Source organism: Oreochromis niloticus, linkage group LG22 (genome assembly GCF_001858045.2).
Source record: "Oreochromis niloticus isolate F11D_XX linkage group LG22, O_niloticus_UMD_NMBU, whole genome shotgun sequence".
NCBI lineage: Eukaryota > Metazoa > Chordata > Actinopteri > Cichliformes > Cichlidae > Oreochromis > Oreochromis niloticus.
The window spans coordinates 23,367,865-23,381,594 of NC_031985.2; the positions used below are offsets into that span (position 1 = coordinate 23,367,865).

At 40.6% G+C, this 13,730-nt stretch overlaps 2 protein-coding genes across 2 annotated transcripts; one reads left to right on the forward strand and one right to left on the reverse strand.

Moving 5' to 3' along the window:
- The first annotated feature begins 62 nt into the window (after nt 1–62).
- On the forward strand, nt 63–10,022 carry tomm7 (translocase of outer mitochondrial membrane 7 homolog (yeast)). Its single transcript, XM_003444028.4, has 3 exons — nt 63–232; nt 7,434–7,482; nt 9,620–10,022. The coding sequence occupies exons 1-3, from the start codon at nt 130–132 to the stop codon at nt 9,633–9,635; spliced, it is 168 nt and encodes a 55-aa protein (XP_003444076.3). The 5' UTR covers nt 63–129; the 3' UTR covers nt 9,636–10,022.
- LOC102077017 (interleukin-6) lies at nt 9,721–12,219 on the reverse strand. Its single transcript, XM_019350387.2, has 5 exons — nt 12,117–12,219; nt 11,842–12,029; nt 11,615–11,716; nt 11,359–11,511; nt 9,721–10,938 (listed from the first exon to the last, which is right to left on the reverse strand). The coding sequence occupies exons 1-5, from the start codon at nt 12,130–12,132 to the stop codon at nt 10,735–10,737; spliced, it is 663 nt and encodes a 220-aa protein (XP_019205932.1). The 5' UTR covers nt 12,133–12,219; the 3' UTR covers nt 9,721–10,734.
- Between the last annotated feature and the right edge of the window lie 1,511 nt (nt 12,220–13,730).

The following is a 13,730-nucleotide window of genomic DNA, read 5'->3' on the forward strand; positions in this document are numbered from 1 at the left end:
GCCGCTACACGCCCATCCACAAGGAGGCGTCCTATGACAGCTGGAGAAGGTAAGTATTTAGCTCTTCAACGTCACTTCCTTCTCCCTGCCCTTGGAAGCAGCACGAGACTGTCTGTTCGGGATCATAACATGGCTAAACTGACCAAAGAGAGCAAACAGCGGCTGCAGCAGCTGTTCCAGTGCGGCCAGTTTGTCATCCGATGGGGTTTTATTCCAACCGTGCTGTACCTCGGTCAGTATCCGAATAGGAGTAAGGGGTATGCGGCGAGATGATGCTAGTGCTAACCGGTTAGCTCGGCTTCTTAGTAGACGAACTCGTGTAGCATGAACTCATGGCTAACTTGTTGTATCAGCAAAGCTAAATGCTTAGGCAGGGCTCTATTAACTTTTTGCCACGGTTGCACTGGTGCGCCTAACTTAGGCGCACTAGCACAAAAGTTATGCCGGGCTCACACTGTGCGATTTTTGGCCCATTTTGAGCCGATTTTTGAGTCGTGCGACCGTTTTGGTGATCGGCCCGAGTTTGTCCTGCATCGTGTAGTGTACGTGGGGTAACGAGAAGCGATTAACACCTCACGACCAGCTCCCGATCATCAATCGCTTGGTCGGGAGGATTTCAAACCTGTTTGAAATCCTCGCGACCGTCGTGAGGGTGTCACTGCAGCTTCTCACACTGCGCATGCGCAAACACAAATGTCAGCGAAAAAAACGGCGCAGCGTGTGATCTGGACACAAGCGATGGAGGCACAACTTGTAGAACTTTGGAAAGCTCACCCGAGCCTTTTCGATGTGGCCTCACAAAATTATCACGACCACAAGAACCGTGAAAATAGTTGGATCTACACTGCTGCTCAATCACAGCTGCCTGATCAATGTTTTTCATAAAATTGACGGTGGTGGTGTGCGTGTCTGTGTGAGTGAAAGACAGAGAGGGTGAGCGAGCGACAGAATTTCTGTTATAACCTTCATTTTATGAACGCACAGTTTGAGCACTCAGGTCGCATCAGAGCATCGGGCCGTATAGTGTGAGACCCTGCATCATGACCTATGAACTTCTAACCCCTGCGAGTCAATCGTACAGTTTGAGCAGGAGCTGAATCGCGCGACTGAAAAAATCGCACAGTGTGAGCCCGGCATTAGGCGCACCCAAATTTTTCAACCGCATCGCTTAACAGCGCAGTTTTACATGTGCACTTTATTTTGGGGGGTGGGGTGCTATCTATACAGACGATATTGATTTGTAAACTATTAACTAACAATCTTGTCAACACAAAGTTCTTTATTTGGAGCACATTTCTACAAGAAAGATAAGTTACTGAAAAAGTGCTTGTGCTTAAAGTGCGTTGGCACTCTTTGGCAATATTGTAGGCAATGTTATATTTAATCATCACATCGGCCTCCTCTGACGACCTGTTTGCTGCTGCCTGCCGCTGAAAGGCAGTGGGGAGAGGGGACACTTGGGCAGTGCGTTTATTGCAGCATATAATGTGTTTTCTGGATACGCTGTGCTTTTTCAGCGTTCAGAGACTGATTGCTCCATGTCAGAGCACTGGCTATGAATTTCAGATGGATCAGGCCTTAACTTTACAAAACATTTATCAATAGTTCTTTTCATCTTTTCTTATTACCCACAGCTACATCCACTTCTGTCAGGCCTAGGCTACTCACTAGGGCTGGGTATCTTCACTGATTTCTATAATCCATTCGATTTGATTCGATTTTGCCTCAGATAGTCAGAAATATTATAATTCTTATCATTTATCAGTACTGATACATGTGAGACTTTATCAGAGGCATGAGCATCAAAGCAGATGCCTTTGTGTCAAAGTAAGTGAGAATAAAACAGAAAAACATGGAGATTTTCCTGGCCTGGATTTTTATAGCAGATTATAGCAGATGTCTTTCATCCTGTTTTCCTTCTTTCACCCCAACCGGTCGCAGCAGATGGCCCCGCCCCTCCCTGAGCCTGGTTCTGCCGGAGGTTTCTTCCTGTTAAAAGGGAGTTTTTCCTTCCCACTGTCGCCAAAGTGCTTGCTCATAGGGGGTCATATGATTGTTGGGTTTTTCTCTGTATTTATTATTGTGCTATCTACTGTACAATATAAAGCGCCTTGAGGTGACTTTTGTTGTGATTTGGCGCTATATAAATAAAATTGAATTGAATTGAATAACCTTTAAAATATTCTGCAATATTACATAATTTTAAAAAAAAAATATTTCTTCAGTATTGAACAGCAGAAATTAGGCTTTCTTGTCCGAGGACATTTAAATAATAAAAAAAAAAGACAGCGGCCGACAGCGCTGGTAGACTGGTGGGTAATAAGCGAATGAATAATGCCGAAAACAGAGGTTTGAGATGAGAAACTGTTCTTGAAGTACATACACAGAGAGAGAGAGCTGTGCATGAAGTGTGATGATTTTTTATTTTATTTTTTTTTATCATGGTGGAAGCCAAACAGCAAAAGTCAGAGGGAATTAATGACGACATTTATCAAATTTGAAGGGTAGTTTAGATCTTCTTTTGCTGCTGGTTCTGTGAATTTTGGTTGGAGAGACACAAAATCTGCAGCTCAGAATTGAGCGCAAAAAAGACGTAAACATGTCTTTTTTGTCGTAAACACAAAGCGCGGACCCGACAACGCATCAGTATCAGTGAACTTTCGGCTTTCAGCCCCGACGGCGTGTCCGTGTACGGGCCCTCTCCCCAATCATAGAGGTCCCGCCCCTGACTCTCTGATTGGGACTCACGATAGGGGCATGACTTTGTTTTTATGTTTTTGTTTTTTTTAAATTACTGGAACAGCTGGTCGCACCGGCCAAGGATTTTTGTAGTCGCACCATTGAAAAATTTGGTTACGTTCTAGAGTCCTTTTAGGCTACGTTCACACTGCAGGTCTTAATGCTCAATTCCGATTTTTTGATCAAGTCCGATTTTTTTGTCTGGTTGTTCACACTACAAATAAAATCTGACAGCAAACGCGCTCTAGTGTGAACGCTCAAAGCGGCCCACATGCGCAAAAGAAGACGTCACACACAACGCGCTCTGTTTAGACCCAGACCAAACAGTATTGTTTGACTGATGGCCCTTAACATAAAGACTTGTTTCGGACTTTCCCAATTTTGCTTTAAGTTATAAAGTGATTTTGTTATTTACATATGGCCTAATAATTATCCTTATTGCTGTTTTAGAGAGGAGCGGTGCTTCAAAAGATAGATTTCTGTCAGAATCTGCAGATTATACAGTACAAATAAGATGTTCAGGTTTCTCCAATGTTGTCTTCCCAACCATTTCACCAACATCTACACTGGATGGCCAGAAAGCGTTCACGATGTCTTCTCGGGCGCTTCTCCTGTGCTGATAATTGGCGTCTGTCTTGTGTCAGTTATGTAAAAGACGGATTTAATGCGACATGGCCATTCAAACAGCAGTCGGTTTCTAAAACATCGGATATGTATCGGAATCAGTACCACATACGAAAGTGACCTAGGTCGGATTTGAAAATATCAGATTTGTGCTGTTCAAACTGTCATACCATGATCGGATATGGGCCGCATAGGGTCAAAAAAGTCAGATTTGATGCGCTTTCGCCTGCAGTGTGAACGTAGCCTTTGGTGTTTTTTTGTTTTTGTTTTTTTTTTAAACCAGTGCTGATAAGGCAGGTAAAGTAAGTATGGAGATGTATATGAGCTGCTCTAAACACGTGTAACATATATTCACATAGGCCGTATATAAAGATAAATGTCTCTTCTGAATTTTAAAGCAAAGCAGACCAAGAAAGAAAACAAACAAACAAAAAAACAACAACCCAAAAGCCTTCAAGCAGTCAGCAACAAAACGGGGTCTGAATTTTAAAGGCGAAAGGTTATCTCTTTATCTTACAAGAAGACCCAAAATGCGTCGCTTGTCTGTATGTCAATCAATAAGATTTCAAAATTGGCCAAACACCAAGTTTACTGATATTGATTTATCTGGTATAGGCCAATATTGGCTCTTATTTGCTGCCCACTCGCAAACATAGCACCAGCGGGAAGGGAAGGATGATGGTTTATCATGGCATTTAGCATAGAATTGATTAGGTGGCCTGCCCAAGTAAATTAACAGACCCCTGGTATATTTTCTGACTCATATTTTTTAAAATCTTTATTCTTTCAAATTTGTGGACAGTCCCTTCACTCTTATTTTGAAAGTTAAGTTTATGCTAACCTGCTAGGATTCCCATGTTGTGCCCCCACCTCCGCCACAAATGCATATTATTCTGTTTGCAGCACTTTGCTGACTTTGCGAGTTGAGTTCCCTTTTGCTGTAATGATGTAAACTGTGACCTTGCGTGCCTTACGGGTAAAACGTCCCCGTGGTAGTAGATTCAAAACGGTTTTTCTTCAGACGTTTCTGTGATCCTGAAATAGCTGGCTGTGGTTTGAAGGAGTGTTGGGGAAGACCTATGCATCACTGTATTTGGGAGCTTTGATGGGGAAGTTGAAACTTTTGCATGGCTGTGGTTTGGATTATGTGGGGGAAGTTGAGACTTGTCCATGTGTGACCATACCCTTAAGAGATTCCTCTCGGTATATTGGAAACACCAACAGTGATGCCACACGTTCTAATTACCCTCCTGCTGAGGCTTTTCTGCATGTGCCACTCATTTACTTGAGGGAAGAATAGTCTTAAGTTAAATACATGCTGCTTTGGGTTACCACCATTTTCTATATATTTCAAGCAATAAGTTTGTCGTTCATGAAGTACTTTTTAAAATTTTTTTTACTGAATATTACCGATATAGAAGTGAAACAACTAGTTTATTAAATGATGAATGTTTTCACGCTATGGCTATACCACATAAATTGTGTCAGATAATATCACGCGAGAGCAAGAGTTGTGTGTCAGCCTCTGATGACAATTTGGTGCCTAAACATGGGGCTACTTAAACAGCATCCAACATCTTTGCAAAAGATGCAAGAAAACTGAAAGAGGCAAACGTGTTGGACCACTTGAGGCAAAAACGTAGTCGATATGTACTACGAGGCTACAAAGGAGATACTAGCAGCTGGTGATGTACCACCCAAATGTAAAACCCTTTACAGCGCTGCTGGAGCAATTACTAGTTAAGTTACACATGACAGGAAGAGCAAGTGGTGTTGTGAAACAAACTGAAGTAGTTACATGGTGGAAAAGCAGGACTTTACAGTGGGGGAGTCTGGCTAGGCCACTCCATGACCTTAATGTGCGTCTTTAGCCCCTCCTTTGTTGCCTTGACAGAATGTTTTGGGTCATTGTCATGCTGGAAGACCCACCCACGACCCATCTTCAGTGTCCTGGCTGAGGGAAGGAGGTTCTTGTCCATGATTTTACAGTACATGGCCTTGTTCATTGGACCATCAATGAAGTGAAGTTGTCCTGTACCCTTAGCGAAAAACATCCTCAAGCATAATGTTTCCACCTCTGTGCCTGACTGTGGGGATGGTGTTCTTTGCTTCATACTCAACATTTTTCTTCCTTCAAACACAGCAGGTGAAGTTGACGACCACACCACTTTCTCCTAAACCTTCTCTGAATAATTTAGATCTTCACTGGCAAACCTTAGACTGACCTTTAGATGTGCCTTCTTGACGCCAGGAGCGTCTGTAATTGATTGGCTGTGTGGCATACAGAAGACATTCTGTGGGAGCCCGAATTCTGGATGGGTTGTTGGGGATCAACATCACAGGCTGCTTTTGTGCTTAGATTTAACTTATGCTGTGACACTACTGTTGCACCATAATACTGCTGTGGATGCTATCGGCACCTTCTTTTAATAAATTCACACTTCAGATTAGGAAGTGTCATCAGTGACAGCATCTCAGTGGGAAATGGCTATCATTTACTTCCACTTGTGATTGCTGCTGCCTGCAAGCTGCAAGCAGTGCAAAAAAAAAATTTCTACATTTCGGAAATCTTGTTACGGAAAACTTTCTTGAAATATCGTGATGTAATTTGAAGGCTGCGTGGCCCATCACTGTTCACACATGAATGAGTCATTTCCTGCACTGAGCTCACAGCAGGACACTCTGGATCAGAAACATTGGTTAAGGCGAGGGTGCTGAAGGGGTCGAAGCATACAGGAGCTGTAAAGTTGGTGACAATTTCACCGGACACCTACGTGTTCTGTTATCACATGGAAACAATCAGGCATCACTCTGACTTTGTACTGGATAGATTCTGATACACCCGTATGTAATTAAACTTAAACACAGTGGTCACCTGACGGGTCTAAACAAAACAGGGAAAGAAATCATGCTTTACCCTTGATATTAGGGGAGTGGTAACAGGAGGCTATTTTTCGCCTTCTGGGATCCTCTTATCTTTTTCTTGAGAATGTCTTGCGTCAGGCTCAACTTCTTCCTTGACCTTAAAGGCAGAAGTATCGATATCAGGGGATATGAATTTGTAGTCTTCTGCTGCTTGTGGACTGATCTGATGTAAGCTGCTTTAATGAAAGAATGTTTTGTTGGGTCTGTTTGCATTCTGCCGACGCACTGTAATCACTGAAGTAGCAAATGATTTGCTTCATTAGTTCTCAAGAAGACAGTATTTTTACTCACTGTGGCTTAAAACTAGTTATAACCCACAATATGAGTAAAACCGGTGTTCAAATTCATATCCCCAAATTTGAGGGACCACCCCCACCCCCCAAAAATGCTTTCAATAAGGGGGGATTTATGTTTAGATTTTGCCATTATCGCATTAAGCCACATCATTCTTTTCTCATAGTAAATGGCCTGCATTTGTATAGCGCTTTACTTAGTCCCTAAGGACCCCAAAGCGCTTTACACTACATTCAGTCATTCACCCACACATTCACACACTGGTGATGGCAAGCTACATTGTAGCCACAGCTGCCCTGGGGCGCACTGACAGAGGCGAGGCTGCCGGACACTGGCGCCACCGGGCCCTCTGACCACCACTAGTAGGCAAACATGGGGTTAGTATCTTGCCCAAGGATATTTGGCATGCAGCCAGGAGACAGCCTGGAATCGAACTACCGACCTTCTGATTAGTGGCTGACCTGCTCTGCCACCTGAGCTACAGCCACCCCTCATCTTTAAAGTTTCGGTATATTCCCTTTTCCTCTGTCATGTGTGCACCAGCGCTTCAGCACTAATCGAGTCCCACTCATTTGAGCATTAACATTCAAGTTAAGGCATTACTCCCTCACGTGGTGAAAATAAACCTAAATGGTATGGAGCTGAGCAGTAGAATAGTGCACTTTACATGAGTTATTTACAAAAGTGTACAAAAGGAGTTATGTTCAAGGGGTACAATGTGTTTTTGGGTGGGAAAAATATTGCACACGAGGACTGCACTGAAATTCAAGACTGTTAGTTGGTGTCTTGTACCTTTGAGTGTGCCTTACAAGAATCACCTCGTAATTCTTATGTATGGTTTTGACTTACAGGTTTCAAACGAGGAGCAGATCCAGGGATGCCTGAACCTACTTTCTTAAGGTAAGACGAATCGGTCTGAGATGTGTGTAATAAAATAAAGCATCCTACTCCTAGATCCAAAGTCAAATAATAAATCGGTTGGGGGGGAGTGGACGAGCTCCTGACCAACAAGGCTTACGCCCGGTCTCATGAAATAGGGTCATTGTAGGGATTATTCATGTACACTTAGACCATGACTGTCCACGATAAAGATGAAAAATACACTATATGTCAAAACAGTTCATTCTTTAAGTAAAACTACCCATTTAACAAAGCTGAGTGACAGCTTGAAGAGAAAAGGATGTGTAATGTCTAAATACCTGCCTTGGAGTATTGATGTGAGGCTATTTTTTTTAGTCCTGTGAGAATCTCTTCTCTTCTTTTTTTTTTTTTTTTTTTTTTTTTTTTTTTAAAGAATCTATTGCATCATGTATGGCTTATCTGTTATCTCAGTATAGATAAAGGGGAAAAAAAGGTCACCTATATTTACCAGAAACTGAGCTGCTTGTTGCTCCTCCTCCACTCCTCTAGTCTCAACAGCCCGTTGCTAATAATATCAGTGTCTTTGTTTTTACTTTATGTAGAGATTTGATTTTGTTTAAATATGAGGAAAAACAAATAATTAAATATGAAATTATGACTTTAGTTAAGCTGTGGTCATTGTTTTCAATATTTTAGAAATCAACATGTACATTTAGTGTCTTTTTTAGCATGTATGATGATGCTGGTCAGGTACAGGGATGGCACTGAAAATAAGTGAAAAAAGCAGCGTATGTCGTTTTCACAGAGTTGTGCGTCCACATTGAAACGGCCCAAAACGCTTACGTTCCAGTCCTGCGCATGCGCAAAAGCGAGTGAGATTTAAAAGTTGAGAGCAATCAAAACAACTGCTGTATAATGCCCTCCGCTATCTTTGTTTAATTGGTCACATGACTGCATCACATGACTAAAATGCGTCATCGTTTTAGAAAGTCTGCGTTTTCGAGCGTCCACACTGCGACGGGACAGCTCCGTGTTGAAATGTATGCGTTTTCGAGAGCGTTTCCAAAACACTGCGTTTTTCCTTGAGGAAAACGCCGTCTCAGTGTGGACGGGGGGCCAAAACGGAGAGAAAACGATGCGTTTTCAAACGAAACGCATTAGTGTGGACGTAGCCTTTCAAAGACCTTCAAAAAATTTGGAGAACTGTTGCTCTGGACCACTTAAAAAAAGTTACAAGAAAGTCTGGCTGCTTGGAAGCAAATATAAAGAAATGAGAGTTGGCACAAGAGTTTTGCTCCGTTCTGTAAAGCATTTAAACATGATCTACAAGTGGTATCATTGCAAAATTGTCTGTTTTGCATTTTAGTGGATTATCTTAAAATCATGAGATGTAAATAGAAGTGTTTTTTGTGGGGGGGGGTGGTTGTTTTTTTCCCAGAACTTTAAAGCCCCTTTTCCATCAGTACCTACTCGGATCAACTCGCCACAGTTTGTCACGGTTTACAGCGTCTTCCATTAGGTCATAGTACCTGGTACCAGGTTTTTTTAGTACCTGCATGGCCCGGGTTCCAAGCGATCCAAGCAGTTATTAAAATGTGACGTCATCAGACTGCATGCCACCGATTGGCTGGTCAGTAGCGTCACTGGATGGAAACAACGTCGTGTTCCCCGAGTCTGACAAAAAGCCACAGACCAAGCAGTAGGTTTATTCTTGCCTCGACATCCACCTTTTATGTAGCCTTTGTTTCGCTTATTAATTACATTGTGGGACGCTTTGATACGTTGCTGTAATGACAACCACATACGCTAGGTAATACTGAATATAAAGGAAAACCAGTCGAGTCGATCTGAGTAGGTACTAATGGAAAAAAGCGGTTAACCGTTTCATCCCATGAGGGGGTGTGTGGGTTTTTTTGTTTGTTTTTTAAATGCACTGCATTCTGCTGAGCTGCACTAAGCAGCATCCTGTACAACTCTAAATTGTTACATTTGTCCATCAGGACTTCAGTGTGTTAGCAGCCCATGTAACATAGTTGTGATAACGTTTGTAAGCATGTTTTTTTACAATGCTGCTGGTACATCACACTATTATTTCCTCACTATGTCAGTAACCATCTATGTCAGTAACTTATTTCCAAGGATGTTTTAAATATTAAGTTTCTTTGTTGTCCTCTAGCTTGCTCTGGGGCTGAGGAACATCTTCACACGACCAATCCCATCAACCAAACCATGTGACCCACCTGTGACTGGATGAAATGGACTTCTTTTGCTTTCCCCTCTAAAAATAATAACGATCAGATGACATTTGTACATTATTTCTCACTATCTGTAAAGTAATGATTGGACGTTATCCATTTCCATGTAGCCTGTAACTATGGTACATGTACCGAGATGTGTGAACAGGTTTGTCCCTTGAAATACACGCTGGTTGGACTATCGGGGTTATTTAGGGTTATTTTTGTTGATGTGAAGCACTGATGTTTGGCTGTACCATTTGTTTCCTGTGTTTTCTTTGTTTTATTTCATTTTCGTTTTATTTGTAATTTAACATTTCTGAAAATAAATCCTCAAAGAAATGACTCTTTTCTTCCTTATTCTAAACAATCCAGTCGCTTTCATGCAGAAGGAACTGGTAGCAAATATTTTACTGAGCAATTATAAAGTTTTGATATATCAAATGTATCAAAACATAATCTGATCTTACATGCTAATGAGTCATAGTCATAGATTAACAGGAACATTTTCCGGCCACCTTCAAATGTGTGTATATAAATGTGTTGAGTTGACTGATCTAAATCTAAGTGTCAACATTCATACAGTTGCAGAATGCGTTGCTGCGTTGAAATGTGTGAAATGTCGGGGAAAAGAAAAAGTCCTTGCTTTTTATGCAAAGTATTTTTTTATTTCAGCATATGCAAAAAAATAAAGTCAGCTGTTTTACATAACAGATCACTGTACTTTAAATTCTTTACCAATAAATAGTAATCAGCACCAGAACTGCTAATATCAAGTACAGTGCAAATTGTATTTACACTGTAATTCTCCCACACAATAGATTTTTCTCTAATAAATAATTTCTACCAATTATAAATAGGCTAAATAAGTTAAGAATAGCATAGCAGGTGATTCTACATACATAGTATGTTGCTGTGGGGCCTGCTCTACCCAGAGGAGTCAGTGCACTCGAAGGAGCATGGTTATGACATTGAGAAAGTAGGAGTGTCAAAACCATCCAGTTTTCCCTGAGCTATTATTTCATAATTGAATATAATTTGAGCATTATTTGTCTTTTTAACAACTGGTATCTGCTGATTGGTTCACTCGCTTTTCCATTCTACAAACAGCTCTTTTCCCCTCACTCAGGAACGCTTTGAGGGCTCTCAGGATGCTGTACGCGTGCAACTTTCTGTGGTAAGGATCTGGGCTGTTGACCTCCTTGAGAAGCTGCTCCTCCTCACTGCTGGTCAGCGGTGTGACTTGATTTCTGTTTTTCATCTGTGGTCAGAAGAGATGGTAGAATGAGGTGTTATTTAGGAACATGACTTCAAAACGACAATGCAAGTGACATTAAAAATAGACTTTTAAAAGCAGAAGTAAAAATGTGACAGTATAACAGGCATTTGGGAGATGATGTATTTAATTGAGATTTTGTGCTACCTATCACTTCTGCTCCTCTCACATTTACAATAGAAATATTGTTACTGGGCTTTGTGACAGCTAAAGGTGGAGAAGTCACCTTTCATTGTGAATTTTACTTTTAATAGAGTATCTGTATGTAGTGGATTAATTTTTTTCTGAAGTAAATCTACTTTATCGGTCTTCCTAACATTACTGACAGGAAAAACCCAACAGACTGCTGCAAAGTCAAATTTGACTTTTCCTCGGGGGATAGTTAAAAACTCGTGTCAAACCCACTTTTCCTTTGACCATGCCGGCCAGGTCGATCAGAGTGCCGATGTTTGACGGAGCGTCGGAGAAGTTCAAACTGCTGCGGTACTCCTTCTCTACGTGCTTGAGTAAAACCGAGTAGATGAGCAGACCCTTGGCCAGCGTCTGGAGACAAGCGTCCTGCACAAAGGAGAGAAGAACAGCCTGAGTTCTCGAACTAACCCCAACCCCTCCACCGACCTTTGTTAGTGACGGCATTAAAAAAACAGAAAGGCGCTCTCACCTTTCTGAACTTGGTAATATTGCAGTGCTTCGGGATAGAGGCGGGGGTGTGGGAGTCCAAAGCTTGATCACGATTCTCCAGAGTCTGGAAATGGTGCTCAAACTGATAGAAAGGAATTCAAATACAACTTTCATAGGCTGGAAGTATTTTAGAGTCCCAGGGGTCCGAGAGAACCCCAGTCGGACTTGATAATACTTGTTAATCATAGTTAATGAGCAGGCCCTTACCGCTTTCTCGTATTCTTGAGCTGAGTCAAAGAGTGACCTCCATATATTGAAAGGCTTGACAGTGGACATCTCCGCCTCCTCTGTCTCCTCACCTGAGAAGTCACCTGCCACACTTCCGTCTTCAATCGGAGCGCCGGAAGCGCAGAGAAGCAGAGCGGCCAGCATCACCGCAGAGGAAAAGTGTAGATCTACCACGAGAGACAGAACAAGAATGAATGAATGAAAAGAGGAAGATACACAGGAAACTCGCGCACCACAGCCTGCAAATTACTTACTGAATATAGAGGGCATGGTGCGCTGCTGGGAAGCACTTGTCAAGTTTCCGCTGATGCTGAAGGCTGTCAGGGCCAGAAGGAATTGGTTTGTATCTGAGATGCGCTGTTTTTATACATTCCTCAGACGAATGGGATTTTCCAATACCGACTTGCAAAGCGGAATTAACAGTAACTACGTCATGAAGATTTAATGAAGATTATGAGTGTCTTCAGTGGGACCAGCTGATCCTTATTATCATCATCATTATTATTATTTAATTTTGTATGAATTATTGTTATTATTATTACTGTTGGTGGTGGTGTTTGATTGCTATTATTATGTTGTGAGAATTTTTTAATGTATTATATATTTTATATATATATTATTATATATATTTATTATTATTTATAAAAGTGCCATTTAAGTAATTTTTAAAGCAAAGATTGGAGAAGTTATAAAGCACAGAGAATCATCATGTAAAAAAAAAATCCCTACGATATTTTCAGCTCAAGAATTTAAAGGGAAAATCCTTCTAAAACCAAACATTTGCATAGTAGCATTCCAGTGCTTTTAGCTTGTAGCAACTTTATATATCAAATGAAATAATGAATAAATAAATGAATGAATAAACAATGCCTAAATACATACACACATACATAAATACACTGCACAAGCAGATGAAATGATCAATAAATGTAACCCCATTCATTAGCTTGTACAGGAATTATGCATTTATTTGCATCACATGAAAATGTGTCTAAACATATAATTGTACAGTTGTAACCAATGCAATGCGAGTTATCTGAAAAAAATACAGTCTCTTGTGTTAGATGTGTGATTAAAAGCAAAGATTAGAGATTCACGATGTAAAGCTATGATTTGGCAACTACTTAAGTACATTTTGACAATTGGTCTGCCAAAACTGGGGTGTCACTGAACATAGTATTTATCAGACAAAACATACATTTGAAGTTCAAATGAGTTCTGCCTTATTTTCCCTATAGAATAATTGTGGCCTATATATCTGATAATATCATGCGTCATAATAAATCAGATAACAATTTAGAGAACAGCAATTTTTTTCATACTTTTAATACAGTTTGCTTTACATACTTTCAGCCATAATAATTTTAGCAAGACTTTAAACAGTAGTAGTTTGCCATCTTTCATATGTACACATGTAGACTAATAAAACTGATATTTATTTATTTAAAATTTTAAAATTTTATTTTGTATTACTATAAAATGGGGATTTCACATTTTCAGTGAAAATACACAGTAAAATTCCTGCGAAATAAAATTGCTTTCTGTCTCTGGAAGATGTGCTAAGTCTAGAAATTTCAATAGAGTGACCTCAGTGAAGTAGCTCGTTAAAGGAAGAACTGCTGAGATATTTTACTGTTATCATGGACAAGTGTGTAACTAGCATATCCTGAAAATGCAATGATAAAGCATGATGACCTAAATATCACAAATATTTCCCATCATCAGAATATAAAGGTTGGAAAGTTTAAAACCCATTAAATCATTTAGTGTTTTGATAAGACATGTCATTGCTCAGTGATGTTCAAAAACGACAGCTTTTCAAGAAAGCCAAACCTTTTGAAGGTGGTGGTGGGAAAGATTTGTAGTTA